Here is an 18,972-nt window from a genome sequence, read left to right as displayed (position 1 = left end):
TCTTCCTCACTGTTCCCTCTGCTTTTTCCATATTCCAGCATCATCTGCTGCATTGCTTAGTTTCCATTACACAGAACAAGATGCTCTTCCTACAATAAGTTCATCACTTCTAATCTTGTTACCATGTTGCTACCTCAAGCCTTGGATACCCCCCTCCCTCAAGTCTCTGCTCCTCTCCTCTCTGATAGGAGGGCTGAAGAGTGGAGTAACAATTTCTTCTCAATATCTTCCTTTATAGAGGGCAAAAATTAGACTCATACTTCACTCTCCATTATTGCTCTGCCTGGTTTCAAATCCATGGAATAAGATGTTCCTGGTGACCTTATCCACTTCCCTTTTCCTTCTTGCCTCCTTATGGGTAATGTCTTACTCCATTAGATTATAAGCTCAGTGCATGCAAGGACTGTCTTTTTCTTATTTGTATTGCTAGTGCTTTGTGTAATACCTAATACATAGTAGGTACTCAGAAAATGTTTATTGAATTGAACTGAATTGAATTAAAGGAAAAAAAAACTGGCACTATTTATTTTTAACAACAACAACAATTTTTTGGGATTAGTCAGTAACTATTTAGCTGAATAAGTTAAAAATTCTTTAACTGCATCTTTGGTGTCTACAATAATCCTCAATATTCAAAGTGATAATGAACAGGTTCTGAAAGATTTTCAAATGGGAAAAATATTCAAATATGGTACATCTATTCTACATTACTATGGCAAGAAAATTAACTCAGACCTTTTAGAAAGATTTATAAAAGCAGGAGCTAAAGCAAAAAAGGAAATTCAAATTAATCAGAAAATTCAATTAACAACATTCTGTGCATTCAGAGTAATGGAGCAATAAAGACAGAGACACACACAGGAGAGGGGGAGAGAGACACAGAGAGACAGAGACAGACAGAGAGACAGACAGAGACAGAAAGACAGAGGCAGAGAAAGTGACACACACACACACAGAGAGAGAGAGAGAGAGAGAGAGAGAGAGAGAGAGACACAGAGACAGAGTGAGAGAAAATCACAAGTCCTTCCCTTTCAAACTATATTGTATTTCATTACTTTGTATGATTTACATATGTCCTTGTTGTCTCTTCTTTTAGAATATAACTTCTGTGAGATTATGGATTACTTTACTCTGTGTGTGTATTGCTATCATTAGCATCTAGCACAGAGTTTAGCACATAATAGGCACTTAATAAATATTTGATGCACACCTACACTCACTGTAGATATTTCAAATTTTCAAGAAATTGTAATTTTATCATTATAGATCCTCCTCCCTTATGACAAATCAAAGCTACTTAATGCTCAGGGTCTCTACAAATTTATGAGACCAAAAAATTTCGTGATCCTAAAGCCAACCTAGTAAAGGGTCCTTCTGAATTTATCTCAGTTGGCGTGCCAATGATAGGTGTCCAGTCAATTGACTGATCATCTACTATTCCTTTCCTGTGCTTTTAACTACTGCCCCACACCAGTTTCCTGTTCAAATTTGCTATCACGCAGTCATCTCTTCATCTCATTTCTTCAAGTGACGACACTTTTCATAGGAAAGAACTACAAAATGACAAGGACTGGATAATGGAGGACTCTCTCATACTGACCTCTTTCCAACAACCATTCATAATCTGGTAGATGAGAGGGGAACATAGCCTTGGTTTATACAACCGGTATCCAGTGCTGATGTCCTCCACCACCTTGGTGTTGCTACTGTTTTCATAAGGGATTTTGCCCTCGCTGAAGACTTCCCACATTAGGACTCCTATAAAAACGGATGAAAATATTGTGATTAACAATTAATCCTTATCACTGGAGAGGTTGGTGGGTAGCTTGAGACTGAAGGTTCAGGATGGCAATGAGGCTAAAACTGATCAATTGATTGCACTAATTATAACACTGTCATGGTAAGCTCCCAGGAGCAAAGTGTCCACCAGACTGGCTAAGGAGAGGTAAACTGTTTTAGGTCAGAAATGAATCAAGACAAAGATTCCAGAGCAATCAATATTGCAATGAATTGAGCCCTGGAGTAGCCACTGCACTTACATCCTTCAAGACATGGGTAAACTATCCCCAAAACAAAAAAACAATAATATCCATCCAAAAAGACATAAAAATCACATAATATAGACTTCTGACAGCTTGGACTAATCAATTCTGATCTTTAACAAAGACCCAAGACTTAATATCTCTCAGGACATGCTTCCTCATGTCTAACCACAGTAGCTCCTACTACTAGCCCATTTTTTTCAATTCACATAAACAAACAATGTTTGGAGGTGAGAAAAACCATCTTTATCCTTTCATGGAAGAGGTGGAGGCCTATAGGGTATGGAATGTTATAGGGTTATAGGTTATAGGCTAGCTGATGTGTCGATTGGTTTGGCTAAACTACATTAAAAATATTGTTACTAGGAGAGACTCAATGAATAGGGTTCAGAAAGGAGCAGTGCATTCAGAAATAAATGTGCTGTAAAGGTAAAAAACATCAACAAAATTTTTTGAAGTGTAGCATTTAATGATGTTTCATTGATTTGAAGAAAATTATTTTGAATTAGCCCATCTTTCAGCCCCTACTCTTGTGTGCCCCCAAGTCTCTTAAACTTTTTTTCTTTAGGATAATACTGTGAATGCTCATTTGTATAATATTTATAGTTCAGGTCATATTTGTTTTATTAAGGAGATATTATAGAAATAATTTTTTTTGTATTTCACATATTTTACAGATATAGAAACTGAAGTTCAGAGAAGGAAAGAGACTCTATGGCAAATAAGTCAGAAATGAGATTCATAGTTGGTTTTTCTGGACCAGAGTAAATCCAGTACTTTTTAAAATTGCCTCATACTGTCTTTTAGGCCTAACCAGAATGTTATGATTGAAAGAATGCTGAATTTAAAGTCACAGTTCAAATCCCAGCTCTGCCACTTAATTCCTCGGTAGCATTAGAGAAGTCACTTTTCTTCTCTAGTCCTTTGCTTCTTCATTTAAATGGGGGGAATTGAACTTACAGCTCCAAATTGATAAAGCCATGGTCTCTGATTATTTTCTTGTTGTTCATCCTCCTATTTGATCTTTTCCTCAAATGCTTTGCAAATTGCAAATGTTTGGGCTTAGACATGGTCCTGATCCTCTAACATGATCTGGATTGGGTGAAACTATTCCTAATGCTGTCTTTCTGACATAGTAGAAGAATAAATATCATGCCTATGGATGGCATTATCCCTGACATACTCACTGATAACCAACTATTGGAGATCAAAAGAAAAAAAAGATCGTAATCCTGTATTCCAGACTATTACATAAAGTTGGGAATGCAGGAGATTTACATATATGTATATGTCTATGCAGCTATACATGATATGTACACAATATAAATGTGTGTATACATTTATATACATGCATACATGCATCCACACATATATAATAATACAAGTTAACAAGCTAAAGACAGCTAATGAGGAAAGAGTGCTAAATTTCTAATCAAAGTTTGCAAAAGTCAGAGAATCTATCTTAAAATCCTAATTCTGTCACTATACATATGACAGTATAAATTCTCTGGATCTCAGCTCATCTGTAAATTGGTTGGTAGAGGAACTTTAAAGGTCATTTCCAGCTCTAAATCTATGATTTTAAATAGCACATGAATGGTATAGACCAGGGGTTGGCAAACTAGAGCTCAAGGGTGAATTCTGTCTCCTTAGTCTATTTTTGACATAGACAACATTTTTTACAGAGGCTAAAGGGCAAAGTGAACACTTAGCACCAAAAGTGAGATGCATGACTTGAGCCATGCTCAAGGCTAAAACTTAGATACAAAGAGAGAGGGCAGAAGGAATGATGCACTTTGAGCAAAGGGAATATTAAGAGCAAAGACCTAGAAATGGGAAGCATTCAGTGATCTATCAATTGAAAGGTACAACTACAGTGCAAATGTTGTATAAAACATGAATAGGAGAAAATTATGAAGGAAGATTGGTGGACTTTGACTTCAAGGCTAAGGAGGCATCTCTCAGGCAGTGGAGAGCTGCTAAAAGTTTTTGATCTGGGTAGTGACATGCCCAGTGGTGCTTTAAGATTAATCTGGCAATGGAATATAGGATGGATTTAAGAGGGGAAGAGTTTGGAGTCAGAAAGCATTCATTTGGGAGAAACCAAGAGCTCTTGTGATTACCTTCTCTTCACCTGCGGCAAAGGAATTGAATAGACTGCAGGTAGCAGAACCTATTACCACCCTGTGTCTCAATGCAATCTGGGCTGGCTGTATGATAAAACAATGACTATAACAGATAGGTCACTGGAGCACCTGCTTCTCTAAGGGACCACCCAAAGCAGTGCTAATAGAACAGAGGACCCTCCCCCAATAGTCCCTATAATCATCATCTGAAGGCACAGCCAGCCATTGTCACTCCAATATGAGAAGGGTTTCTAGTACACTGACCTTTCTCTTACAGAATAGCAGTGACTCTGCCTATGCCATATAAATGAGCACTTAATATTTTATTACTCTTTGTGCTATATATCATCTTCTGAAACAAAATTATACTTTCATTCTTTTAGGAAGAGTCCCTCCGCTGAATTCCAATCTGATGTGTCCCTTATGACCTGGCTGTGATGCTGGGTTCTTAAAGGTAATGCCAGAGGGCGATAATCCTTCCAAACTACAAAGGCTTTGATTATGAACCAGGAGTCAGACTGTATATTTGTCGTCTGAGGATCAGTGTAGTTAAATTTAGGAAAGTTCATTAACAACAAAAATAACAATTCTATAGTTTGCTCTACCTATATTAATTCATTTGATCTTTACACCAACCCTACAAAATAAGTGCTACAATTATTCCTCACGGTGGTATTTATCCTTCATTTTCAAAGAGGCTGAATCTCATCACAGGAAGAGGACTTCCTTGTGGACTGGATTTAAGTCAGGCAGAGTTGTACCAAGTCATCAGTCTTACTGACTCTCCCAGAGTCATCAACGTCCAGAAGCAGGACAAAAGTCATGATGACTGATGATGGCCTAGGATGTAGCAGATGATGTTGACATCTTCAATGTCTGAGGAAGCTCTAAGCACTCCACAGTGTCTGCTTTAGCTGCTTTTGTGGCTGTTGAAACAAATTGTTCTCATCTGTTCATTCCACTGGGAAAGATATTCCCCCTAACTTACTGATAGTTTTGAGGTCTGTTGGTTAGCTCATCCTGTTTTAGCCCATCTGCTAAGATGGGTTCTACTGGGATGTGGCTGCTGTGCCATAGTTCCTGGGAGCCATAGATGAGAGTTGGATGTTAAGTGAACATCAAAGATGGATAAGCCCACTTTACAGATGAAGAAATTGAGATCACTGTGGAAAATATGAATATATATATATATATATATATATATATATATATAGTAAATACCGTCCCTCTCTTGACTTCAAAGAACTAGGATTTCATATTTATAGGAACTTCTGCCCATTGAGATCACAGACACTAGAAATAACAGAGATTTGCCCAATAGTATACACCTGGCAAATGTCTAAAGTAATATTTGAACCCAGCTCTTTCTGACCCAAAGTTTAGCCCTCTATACAGTGAATCACATACCACCAGATCAGCCCCCAAAGAAAAACTGGCTGTCTTGAGAGGTGTTGGATTCCCTTTCCCTGAAGCTCTTCAAGAAAAGACTGGTTAACTTCTCATTAGGGGATTGTAAGTTTAGGGCTCAAAGGTATCTCACATCATTTTATAGATGAGGATGCTGGGGCCTGGAGTTGTAAAGCAACTTGCTTAAGTTCAAACAATTATTACGTATATGGGGTAAGATTTGAACTTTCTGGATTCTTAAGTCTTTTGCTCTATCCATTATACCCTGCTGCTATCACAAATACAATGTAAGAGATTATTGTTCAGGCAGATATTGGGTTGTATCTAGACCACTGAGATTCCTTCAACTCTGAGGATTTAGATGAATTTTTTCAACTAGTCATCTCTGAGAGACTGTCTTCCATTTTCCTCATATCCCCCACAGTAGGTACTCAGTGTTCAGCATACAATTAGTGTTCAGTCAATAAATAGCCATGTATTAGTATGTTAAGTTGTCAAGAAAACTTCCTGAAGAGGGCTCATCTAAAAATATCTCTTTATCTATTATTCACAAGCATTCACAAAGGAAAAAAAATAACCCAGATTATTAAAGTTGCAGGGGACCTTAAAGATAATTCCCATCAACTTGCTGCGGTGTTTTGATTTGTTTTTCACAGATGAAGAAATTGAGGTCCACAGAGGCACAACTTGCCCACTTTGACCCAGTAGGTCAGTGGGGAAGCTGGACAGAAACTTACCGAATGACCACACATCAGATTTGCTGCTATAACGACTGAAAGAGAAAACCTCAGGGGAGGCCCACTTCACAGGGAACTTGGTGCCTGTGGAGCTTGTATACTGGTCATCGAGAACAAACCTGGAAAAGAAGGACAGGGAATAAGAGATGTCTTAAGGGGAGGGGGCCCCTCTGAGGCAAGGCCGGCGCCCATCCAGCTTGGCTACTCACCTTGTCATGCCAAAGTCTGACACTTTGATGACCTGGTTTTCTCCCACCAAACAGTTCCTGGCAGCCTGAAGTTGAGGCAGAAGAAAAGGGAAACAGTTGGCAAGTAATCACTAATTAAAGTCTCCTATAATCATAGTATTTTGCCTATGTTATTTGTTGTGCAAGGACATCAAGGGAGCTTTACAAACATTAATTAAGTCTCACGACTCCCCCGCTGGAAGTTACTTAGAAGGTATCCAGCTATCAGGGTACATGGGTTTGCTCTAGTAGCTTATGCATGGGATCCCCATTATGAGAAATCTGCCGTGATCGCATTACCAGTGATGAGCTCTGACTGATGCAGTCTGGTGTGAGAAGAAATTATAGCATTAAGGACCAGATAAATCATCTCTCCTAGCTTAGATCTTTTGGAGCAATTAATACTGTTCCTTTTATATATATACTGACTGTCTTTATGTTTGTATTGTAATTAATAGTAATAATAATAGCTAACATTTATATAGCACTTACTATATGCTAAGAGCTTTACAAAGATTTCTTTCCTTTGATCCTCCCAACAACCCTGGAAGGGAGTTGCTATTATTCTTCCCATTTTACAGTTGAATAAAGTAAGGCCAACAACAGTTCAATAACTTGATCAGGTCACCCATCCAGTAAGTTTTTGAGGTTAGATTTGACCCCAAGTCTCCCTGATTCTAGATCAGGTGCCCCCTCTTTTGTGCGCTTCTCATCTTTCCAACTAGATTTTAAGTGATCAGAGACCAGAGTCCATAACACATTTGCCTTTATATTTTTATCTCCTGCCACAATCAGCAGAAATGAGGAGAGTGCACTATCCAGAGTAGCTGCTCAATAAATGTTTTATTTATTTGTTCATTTGGTGGGGGTGGGGGTGGGGAGCAATGTAGAAACTGCCTTTGACAATGAAGATTGGCAGCTCCTCTGCAATTTGGAGTCTTGAAGAGCAGTTGAGGAAGGTGGGATATGGATATATTCAAGGTCACACAGATGCTCTATATCAGAAGCAGGTCTTGTATCCAGATTTTTCTGCTCTCTAAGTTGGGCTGTCTTCTACTTTGTGAGAATTACCTCTAAACTGTCCAATAACTGTTGTTGTTTGCCCTTCCTTCTTGAAGGGGACCACACGTTAGGGAGGTGATGCTATGATATGTAACTGAGTTGGATTTAATGGAGAGAGGGCTGTGCAAAGTCACCTGCTTCACTTTCTCCTCCAGACACAAATGGGGCCAGTGGCCAGACATAGATCAGCACAAACAGAGATGGCTCAAATTTCTCTCAAAGGAGACAATGAGATACAAAGTCAGAGAACTCTGGGTTCAAGTCCTGACTGCCCTGCTACTCATCAGGTGAGTGAGCTTAAAGCTCTCTTATCAGCGAGCACAGACTCTTAATGCTGAAAGGGATCATTGTGCCTAGGGGCAGCTAGGCACAGTGGATAGATCACCATTCCAGTTGTCAAGCTACATGGGTTTGCTCCAGTAGCTTATGCCTGAGATCCCCATTATGAGGAATCTGCAGCCAACTCATTACTAGTGATGAGTCAGGATGACCTGAGTTCAATTCCAGTCTTAGAAACTTTATACTTACTAGCTGTGTGACCCTGGGCAAGTCACTTAATCCCAATTGCCTTTAAAAATCATATCTAGCTAAGAGGTGCAAAGGATAGGACCTAAGTTCAAATGTGACCTCAGACACTTACTAATTGTGAGACTCTGGGCAAGTCACTTAATCCCAATTGCCTGCCAAAAACGTCATTTAAAAATAACAATATATAATTCAATCCCCTCATTTTCAGAAAAGGTAGGAAAAAGAAAAGAATGTCCTCATTATACAGAAGAAAAGAAGGCGACACACTCTAGACTCAGATGTCCTGTTATTTCTTATTTATAATAGATAGCTGGGAAGTAGAGACGGTGATTAGAGAACCTGAAAGACCTAAGTTCAAAACCTATTTCAAATATTTCTTATCCATGTGACCTTGACATGTCACTTGTCCTCTGTGTCTCAGTTTCCCCATCTGCAAAATGGGGATAATAAGTTTAGCTATCTCATAAGACTGTTGTGAGGATCAAAGAAGAGGATGTTCTAAAGCATTCTTACTAGCCATCAAACACTATATAAATGCCATTTACTTAAAGAGGTACCTCACTGTAAGACCACTTGGATCCTTACTGCAATAATATGTACCACTTTGACCAAGGCTGGATGCCAGAGACATTGATTTCCATACTTGGCTTGACAGATTGGCTTCAGTAGTAACCTACCAGGTCTCTGTGAATGACACAAGCTTCCTCCAAGTAAGCCATCCCCTCACATACATCCTGGCACATGCCTAGGAGAGTCTCAGCAGAAAAGAGCCCCCGCTGGTTTCGGAGATAATCAGACAGGCAGCCATGCTCCATGAACTCAAACACCAGGCAAATAGGGGCCTGCTCCAGACAGACGCCATAGAGCTGGACCAGTTTAGGATGAGAGAGTTTCCTGGGGGAAGAAGAAAAAGGTAGAAGAAGGAATCAATTAACTAAGTAAATATATAACATGACATCCTGGGGATGAGGTTGAGACAATGTAGAGCAACATGTTTTCTTGCTTGTACCACTCCATACTTTCAATTTTGTTAATCTCACCTTTGATTTTCAGTATTTCTGTTTTAGTATTTGAACCAGAGATTTAAATTTAATTTTCTATTTTTTTTTTAAATTAGTTTGACACCCAATTTTCTGATTTGTTCTTTCTCTTTTACTGGTGTGTTTATATGTATGTGTATATGTGTATACATATATATGTGTTTGTATGTATAGTTAGTTATTTCCTTTCATTCTTGAAGAGGACCAAAATGATACTATATTAGAGTCAAGTTACAGTGGACTGGTTGATCAGGCCAATAGGAGCTCAGAAAGTTCTGTCACAGGTCAGACACAAATAGTCCCTATGAACATTTTAAGTGGATTCTTTAATTTTGCTCATATTGTGTTTCTTCTGAGCTAATTCAATTCTTTTTTGCTCATAGAGGACAGTATCTTCTTTGATGAGACAGTCCTGTTTCAGTATCTCCCATGTTATGCAATCAATTCTAAAGTTCTTAAAAGAGACTTTGTATCACATTTTCTAATCATCTTGTGAATACTTGTCTTGTGTGAATTCTCCATAAAATAGTGTGTGTATGTATATGTATATGTATATACATATTTTTCCTTCTAAGTATTGCTTTGGCTGCATCCAACAAAATTTGGCATGTTATCTTATTGTTGTCTTTATATTTAATGAAATTATTGTTTGTTTCTATGATCTACTCATATTTTAGGATTAGATCATTTAGTTTCCAATTAATTTTAATCTATATTTCCAAGGGCTCTTATTGAATGTAATTTTAATTGCATTCTATAAATTTTGTTGTATTATTCTGAAAAAGATACAATGAATATTCTACTTTCCTGCATTTGTTTGTGAGATTAATACATGGTCAATTTTTATGAAGGTGCCATGTATATCTTAACAAGGTATATTTTTTCTATTCCTATTTTATTTTTTCCCTGGAGGTCTATCATATTGAACTTTTCTAAAATTCTATTCATCTTTTTAACTTCTTCTTTATTTATTTTATTATTATATTTGTCTAGTTCTGAGAGGAGAAAATTGAGGTCCCTTATTAGTATAGTTTTAATATTTCCTCCTGTAACTCATTTAACTTTTTCTTTAAAAATGTGGATGCTATGCCATTTGGTACCTCTATATTTAGTATTGATATCTTCATTATCTATGGTACTTTTAGCATTATCTCTTTTACTTAGGCCTATTTTTGCTTTTGCTTTGTCTGAGATCAGATCATGATTGTTACCCCTGCTTTTTTTACTTCAGCTGAAGCATAATAGATCTTGCTCCAAACTCTATTTTAATTCTTTCTCTATGTGTTGTCAGTCTGTTTCTTATAAATAACATTTAGTTGGATTCTGTTTTCTAATCCATTTTACTATCCATTTCTATTTTATGGGTGATTTTATTTCATTCACATTCACAGTTATTTATACTATGCATTTCCCTCCATCCTATTTTCTTCTATTTATTTTCTGCTCTGTGTGTGTTTCTCTCTCTGATTCTGTCTTGATCTGATTCATAGTATAAGGATCTCTTCATGTGGAAATTCCTTCTCCCATGCAGATGAGTAAATAATCTGTAGCTTAATATCTTGGAAAGATGCTTAAAGGTTTGAGAGTTTAAGTGAACATACTCAAGACCACACAGTTCAAGATTTAATATCAAATAGCTTCAGAACCAAGACTTAAATTCTGGTCTACCTGACTCCAGTATCTGGAGGTTGCAATACCTGGGCCTGGAGTTAAGTAGGAGGAAGACTCATCTTCCTGAGTTCAAATCTGAACTCAGATAATTAGAAAGTGTGTCTGATCCTGGGCAAGTCATTTGACCTTATTTGCTTAAGTTTCCTTATCTATAAAATGAGATGGAGAAGGAAATGGTCAACCACTCTAGCATCTTTGCCAAGAAAATTCCAAATGGGATCAAGAATGTTTGAACATAACTGAAAAAGAACTGAACAACAACTTTTTTACTCCAAGCATGGTCTTCTATCCCTGTACCATGTGGTTCCTCAAGATGAATTCATAAAAATCTAGGATCTAGAGTAAGGGTATCTACCCCATAGGGTAGGTGGAAAATAGCTGATAATTCTAACTGTACTCGCCTAGATAGAGAACAGGAGTATTATGTTCAATTTTGGATGTTACATTTTAGGGATTGTACTGAAAATCTGCACATTGTACAGAGCAGGGTTACCAGCAGAGTACTGGAGATCATGTCATATGAACATTTGCCCAGTAGAATTAGAGTAAGAGAGGATAAATATCTCCAAATATTTGAAGTACTGTCATATGGGGAAATGATTAGATATTTTTGGTTTGAATATTGCCTCTCTTCTGCTTAAACTACCCTCAGTAATGGGACTCTGATGCTGTCTACTTATATGACTGATCAAGTCCAAGTCCTTCTTCCTCACCCCTTTTCTTCTTCCCCCAGGAAATTCCCACATCTCAAATTGGTTCACTTTTAGGTTACATTTTTGGAATGGGTGCCATATGCCTGGTTTTTGAGTTGCTAGTGGAACAATGGGAAAAGATTCAAGGAATCAGGTTTAGGCTCAACAATAAGGGAAAACTTTCCAAAAATTATTGTTTTCAAAAGTGAATAGGAGGCAGTGAGTTTCCCATCACTGCACAATGTTCAAGCAGAAGATAGCCAGTATGCTTCTGGATTTTGCAACTTAGCACTGGGGTGGCACTGGATAAATCAATTTTGGGGGCTTCAGTTTCCTCATCTGTAAAATGAGGAGATTGGACAAGGTGATCACTGTGGTTCCTTCTGGCTCCATATACTGTGTTCAATATTTGAAATAAAACTTCCATAAAACTTACTGAAACTGTCTACTTGCTATGTTGTCTTACAAATGGGATTTATGCACTAGGCATGGCTTATACTAAATTTCTTCTAAGATCCCTCTTAACTTTGAGGTTTTATGAATCCTTTTAGGAGGTGACATATAATTCCCCTGACAAAGAAGCTGGAAAGCTCTGCTGTACATGTATATGTAAGTATTGAATATCCTGTATATCTTTCCAAGGTCAATCTCATGCTCTGAAAAACTTGAGGCTTTGTTTATATGGCAGCACTGAATCTAACTGGAAAGATGCTTAAGCTAATTTTCTCCCTACCCACAATGGAATTAGGACATCAGGAAGTCCTGGGGCCAAGCTAGCTTCTGAAACATACTACATGTATGACTATGGACAGACTCCTTTCTCAGTGCCTCCAATTAACCTTCCAAGGCTCTAAGTTGAAGAAGAGATTTTCACTGGAGAATGACTAGGAAGTTTTCCTTACCAACAAAATCACAGATCTAGATTAAACAGGCAAAAAAAAATAACAATCAAACTGAATTATCTTGAATACTGAATCTAACTTTTTTTTTTTTTTAAACCTAGGCTCAATTCTTCTAACCTGGTGCCAATGGTCGGACTATGTGTCCCTTCTGTGCCCACCTAGAAACTATATGAGCCTTTCTCGTCACTAAAGAGGCATCTGAAGAATGCCTCCACTGAAGGACAGACCCCAGAGCAGATCACTCCAGGGTGTCGTTCATTCTACCATTGTTCACTTACATCATGACTTCAGCCTCCTCTATGAAATCCTCTTCTGACATGGCTCCTTCCTGAATGGTCTTGATGGCAACCTTGTGTTTCCTTAACCAGTAGCCAAGATGCACCAGACCAAACTGCCCACTGCCAATTTCCTGCACAAAAGTGAGTTCTGAGGGATGGATCACCCATTTGCCTATAGGAGGGAGAGAGAGGGAAGGTTTCAATACTCAGTTCATTTCTCTTTTTTACTTCTCATCTGTCAAGAGACAACAGCAATACATTTTGAGGGGTAGTTGATATTGCTAATTCAAGATATGGAAAAGGGCTTTAATCCTTTTCTCTCCTCAGATATGAAAACTGAGACAACTATGGGTAGGGTCATAGAAGGAAGCAATTGATCAAGACACCAAAAAAAATGCAACTGAAAGTGTTCTAATAAAATCCCATAAAACTATGGGTACTATTTGGGTATTGAAATAGCACTTTTATAATAATGCTACAAGCTTTTTTTGTTAATTTATTGACACATTCATTCAATAAACATTTAATGATTATCTGATATGTTTTCAGTACTGCCAAAAATATATAAGGCATAATCCTCATCCTCAATGATCTCACAGTACAATTGGAAAAATAGCAGGCAATATGATACAGGGAAGAGAATACTGAGTTTGGAGTCAGAGGACTTTAGATGAAAGCCTGATTTTAGGGAGCAGACAGAGATTAATAAAGGAGAACCTTGAAGACAGCTAGGATCTGTATAGACAAGATGGAAGAGAGAGAACATTGCACAAATAATATTCAGAATCATGTGTACAAATGAAATATTCCAGGGAATGTGAAACTAGATGTTGGGAAGCAGGGGGATCTAAGATGATTCTCAAAATAAGTTTTAATTTTTTTAAATGCCAGAATATCTTTATATTATTTATATATTTATAATAAGTTTATTATACATTAAATATATTATATATATTATTCTGTTATAAATATATGTTTATATTATTATGAAGTAAAACTGGTTTGGCACTTTTGACATAGATTATCTTTATTACAATAAGGATTCACATGGAATTTTCTCATAGAGGCTACCATTTGTACCATACTTGCAAAGTCACAGGATTAAGATTTAGAAGAAACCCCTGGATAGAAGTCCAACTCTCTTAGTTTTTAAATGAGGTATCTGAGGTCTAAATAATTAAAATGACTTGCCCCAAGTCACCTAGTAATAATAATGTCTAGTAATTTTATAATCTTTTAAGGTTTTCAAAGCACTTTATAAATATTATTTACAAATTTTTACAAATACCACTTCAAATATTATTTCATTTTATTCTCATGACAACCCTAAGAAGTAGGTGCTATTATTATCTCTATTTTAAAGTTGAAGAAACTGAGGCAGGTGGAAATGACATGACTTGCCCAGGGTCACTGGGCCAGATTTAAATTTAGATCTTCTCATGCTCTACTTACTATGATGTAGCTACTCAAAATTGATTATTATTGACTTTCCACATTTGAGTAGGTATTTTTAATTTACTAGTTTTTAAAAATCATCACCTGGTTGCCAGCCTGTATGGAGAGCCTTTTCATACCTTAGTAGCCCTCAGGTGGCAGATATAGATCATATCTTGAGAGCTAAACTTAAAAGCTTTCCATCATGGTAAGACCTGGGTCTTCTGCTGGCATGGTCTTTGAGAGAACTCAGGGTCCCCTGCAGACAATGATGAAACAAAACCCTGGAGAGAGATTATGGTAGAGGAGCCTTTCATAGAATACCTAGAAATACCTAGGCTGAACTCCTTGAGAAGAAGAACTATGTTTTCTAATTCTAACATCTGTGGTTATCCTCTGTGGTATATCCTCATTCTTTTCCAGGCTATCCTAGGAAGGTAGTTTACCATGCCTGAGCTCCTCAACCTGAAACCCATTCCAACTTTGGAAGCCACACATCACAAATACTTATTGCCTCTGACTGCATTGTACCTCTGAGCACCTCTATTTAAAAAGAGCTAACAGTCAGGGATAAGCTGTCTTACTTCTCTCCGGACTGTACTTTAAATCTTTCTCTACCATGCCCCTAACCTGAGTACTTTCATTATCTCATCTTCCTTTTCTGTGCTCTTCTTTCATTAGAAGGCAACCTCCTTGAGGGCTGGAATTGTCTCTCTATGTGTATTTATATTCCCAATACTTATCACATGGTATACACTTAATAAATACTTGTTGAATGGCTAATATGGAAATATGTTATGCATGACTACACATGTATAGACTACATCACATTGCTTGTCTTCTTAGGGAAGAGGAAAGGAAAGGAGGAAGAGAGAGAATCTGGAGTTCAAATTTTTAAAAAGAATGCTAATTTAATATTTTATTTTCCCCTAATTATATGTAAAAACAAATTTTAATATTTGCTTTTTAAAATTTTGAAGTCCAAATTCTTTTCCTCCACATTCCTACTAATTGAGAAGGAAAACAATTTCATATAGGCTATACATGTACAGACATGCACAGCATATTTAAAGAATTTTAAAAATTATTTTTACATGTAAGTGGAAAAAGTATTAAAAATACTTAACTGTAATCTGTAATCTGTAAGCATCAGATAAAGGTTGACTAACTCTCTATAGGCATTGAGTAGATGTTGAATAGGTATATTATTAATTCAAATCAATAGAGAACACAGACTGTGCTAATTACATATATATGTTCAATTATACATACATTTATAATCTACCCAGATGCCTTACCAATGCCTATATGCCTGTGCAAATTCCATGCACACTCCAAGGCATTCCAATTTTCTCCTGAATCTTTAAAGTCAATTTTAATTACAGGGAATTCTAGAATTAGCATTATCTACACCCAGGATATACGGCTGATGTTTCAATTATTGACCTGGCACTCGAAATGGGATCTCAACACCAACTACTTACCGTATCTCAACCCAGCTGTGATAGGGGCTTTTTTTCTCCAGGAGCAAACAGGGTACCTTAATCGTGTAACAAGACCTGCATACACCAAGAAAAGAGAGAGCCTGGAGGTAATCATTCTGGCACAAGGATGGTTCAGATTAAAACTAGACAGGGAGTCTTCTTTGACATGGAAACTCCTTTTTACTTTAAAAAAACAATTAGAAAGATAATGTAAATGTCCATATGGGTCCTAGTTGAGAGGTGCTGTTGTTTAGTGACAAGTCACATATACATTAAGGTCAAAGCTTTTAAAATCAAAATAGGTCCCAGTAATACTGCATAGTAGGCCCCAGGATCTGACAGCTTTCTTGGATTCACATCAGCTGGCTTGTTGCCAAGTAACCAAACCCAGAACCTTTTTTCTTTCCCACTTTGCTGAGATTCCCCAGGTAAACCATTTCTCGCTGAGCCTGCCTTTTAAGACTCACCTCCTCCATTGTGCTGGTGATAGTTGATCAGGTTGGGGATGGAATCAAACACAAATTTTTCTGCCACATAATATCGTTTGGGATGGTCATTGGTCTCTTTGATGTGATAGTGCTTGATACATGGGTTGTTCTCACTAAGAAAACAAAACAAAAACAAAATCGCCCCCCCCAAAAAAAACATGGTGTTTCTAAGAACAGTAAACACATCTGTTAAATACTATTTTGCCCAAAGTCCTAATTATCTTCTCACTGAACTGTTGCAGAGTACAAATTAATCCTTAGCTTCAGGTAGTAGAAAACCAGGAGTGATCCCAGCATCATGTATGTGTTCATTCTTACCTACCTCTACTCTGAAACATAGAGACAGCATTATATAGAGAAATAATTAGAGCACCAACCTCAAAGTCAGAAATGAAATTAGCATTTATTAAGCACCTCTATGCCAGGCGCTATATTACTTTACAAATATTAATTTATCTTATCTTCACAATGATCTTGGGAGGTAGGGATTATTATTATCCCCATTTTACAGTTGAGAAAACAAGTTGAAAGAGACAGGTTAAATGACTTGCCCAGAGTCACACAGCTAAGAAGTGTTTGGGGTAGGATTTTAAATGAGGTCTTCCTAAATCCAGGCCCAGAACTATACATTATGCCACCTGGATACTTCTAAAAAAAAAGATCTGATTTAATGCCTTTTCTCTGACATATATTATATAACACTGGACATAATTTTTCAAGCAATTGTCTGAGACTTGTTGTTTATCCTTTGTTTTTGAAGAAGACCAAGACATCAAGGAGGTGATGCCATGACATACAAGTGAACTGAATTTAAGGGAAGGAGGGCTGTGCAAAGTCATCTGCCTCACTTTTTCTTCCAAAGTCATCTGAGTCCAGTGGCAAGATGTAGATCAAGAGGTTCAGAGCACTAGTCAATATGCATTGATTCAGGTAATTCCCTCACCAAGAGTTTCCTTCATTAATGAAATCATGGGTCAGGATCCAAACCCATCTCTCCATGACACAAGTTGGCCTCCTGTACCCATCTAGGCCAGTCTCCTCATCCTTCCCTGCATGTGCCATTTTTATTTTCTCTTTGTGATGATACAGTTTCTCTTGCCTGGAAAACCCTCCTTCTTCTACTCTATTTCTGCTTCCTACCCGGTCACACCTCCTTAAGAAGATTTTTCTGACTTATTTAGCTCACATGGAATTCTCTCTTTTTAAGCTTCAGCCTCTCCCTCTGTAAAATTAGGGGACTGGAGGAAAATATTGCTAAAGTCATTTCTAGCTCAACCTTCCATTGTCCTGTGGTCTTCCTCTTAAGTCTTCTTATATTATTAGTCAGAACCAGATAATTTAACATGTACTCTCTAATTTTCTGTGTTGATTGTCTTTGTAACTAGTCTGAAAAGTTGTCAACATCAGAGAACATATTTTGTATTTCTGTAGTTCAAATCTGGTATCAGACACTTACTAGCTATGTGACTCTGAGCAAGTCATTTAAACATCTGTTCTGCCTCAGTTTCTCATTAGTAAAAATGGTAATAATAATATCCCCTACCTCTCAGGTAGGGAGATGTGAAGATGATATTTGTAAAGTGCTTAGAGAATAGTGCCAACTCTTCATAATACTGAACAAATGGTTATTCCCTGAACTTCCACTGCATCTCCCACAAAGGCTAGCACAGACTTCTTCACATTACCCAAATTCCCTTGGTTTTTCTATTTCCAGAAGGCAATCAATCTGCTTAGAATCATCTTGGAAGAGAAACATCAGTAGGGTTTAACACATTTTTTTTTAACTACACTGATGAAGAGTTTTAAAGAGAATAAAAAAGAGTGGTAAGGACTTTTAATTCTTGTATCCCTTATTTCAAGATTTTACTTAAGTGACTTTAGTTTCATCCCCTAGTTAGTTACAATCCATATTTGAAGCAGGAGTGGCCCAGGTAATGATATTCTTTTCATTTACTGGTAGGCAAGGTCAGTGACTACATTGGAGGAAACACAGGAGACTATAAACTCCAGGCCAGAGATTATATTTTTAATTAATTTTGTTTTCTCTCTCCCTTTCACACCCCTCATAATTATTACAAATTTTAGACTTGCCTCTGGCTGAGATGTTGATCTGAAACAACCTGGTATAGTTATCAGAATAGAATTATTCTATTACTAGAGTTTTTCCCCTAGACCACTGACACAGGCTAGGAGGGGTAGGAGGAATTGCACAATGAAGTGGGGATAGAAAGGAGGTGCTTTTATGACCCACATTATTTCCTCCTGCAGTATGATCTTACCTTTTGGAGAACTCACTCTATCAGCATGGCAGAACATTTCCTCCCCTCTCCCTGCCACCTACTCCCAGGAGGTTAAAGATAAGAATGCTAATTTTGCTGCAGAGGTATGGGCTGTGTTCTCTGGGAAATGGATCAATCCATTTCCCACCACATCTGGACCAGAGGCATATTCTCCTCCCCATCATAAACTGATTTGGCCACTAATGGCAAGAATCCCTAACTGAATCTCTGCATACTGTACCTTAAGATTGCTTTGGTGAAAACTGAAAGAGTGTATGTTTTTGGCGTCCTAGAATCTCTCACCATGAAGGCTCCTTCTTTGCCCTGTAAGAATTGTAGAAGAAATGGAGGTTTTTCCATCCATCACTGGAAACCAATCAATTTTATGTGCAGCCATGCCTTCAAATACTCTAGAGAAACCATAATTCTCATAGGTACTAGAACAAAGCTTGAAGCAGGTAACTGTGGCTCCACAATGGTATTATATAGAAGCGGAATAATAATAGCTCTCATTGATGTAGGGTTTTAAAGACCATAAAGCATTTTATATACTTTATCTTATTTGATCCACACCA

The 18,972-nt window shown here is 37.4% G+C and overlaps 1 protein-coding gene across 1 annotated transcript in view; it reads right to left on the bottom strand.

The window, feature by feature from the left end:
- Positions 1 to 18,972, bottom strand: part of ITK (IL2 inducible T cell kinase) — a 91,352-nt gene that overhangs the window by 2,815 nt on the left and 69,565 nt on the right. The window contains exons 9-16 of the mRNA XM_074291920.1: positions 18,639 to 18,721; positions 16,098 to 16,231; positions 15,631 to 15,705; positions 12,713 to 12,884; positions 8,807 to 9,023; positions 6,522 to 6,586; positions 6,313 to 6,431; positions 1,601 to 1,758 (exon numbers count right to left, since the gene is read on the bottom strand). Of these exons, the coding sequence (XP_074148021.1) occupies positions 1,601 to 1,758; positions 6,313 to 6,431; positions 6,522 to 6,586; positions 8,807 to 9,023; positions 12,713 to 12,884; positions 15,631 to 15,705; positions 16,098 to 16,231; positions 18,639 to 18,721 (1,023 nt within the window). The remainder of the gene's footprint in view (positions 1 to 1,600; positions 1,759 to 6,312; positions 6,432 to 6,521; positions 6,587 to 8,806; positions 9,024 to 12,712; positions 12,885 to 15,630; positions 15,706 to 16,097; positions 16,232 to 18,638; positions 18,722 to 18,972) is intronic.

The sequence above is a fragment of the Sminthopsis crassicaudata genome, chromosome 2 (genome assembly GCF_048593235.1).
Source record: "Sminthopsis crassicaudata isolate SCR6 chromosome 2, ASM4859323v1, whole genome shotgun sequence".
NCBI lineage: Eukaryota > Metazoa > Chordata > Mammalia > Dasyuromorphia > Dasyuridae > Sminthopsis > Sminthopsis crassicaudata.
The sequence above is the reverse complement of the archived record's forward strand: the minus strand, read 5'-3'. Positions and strand labels throughout refer to the sequence as shown.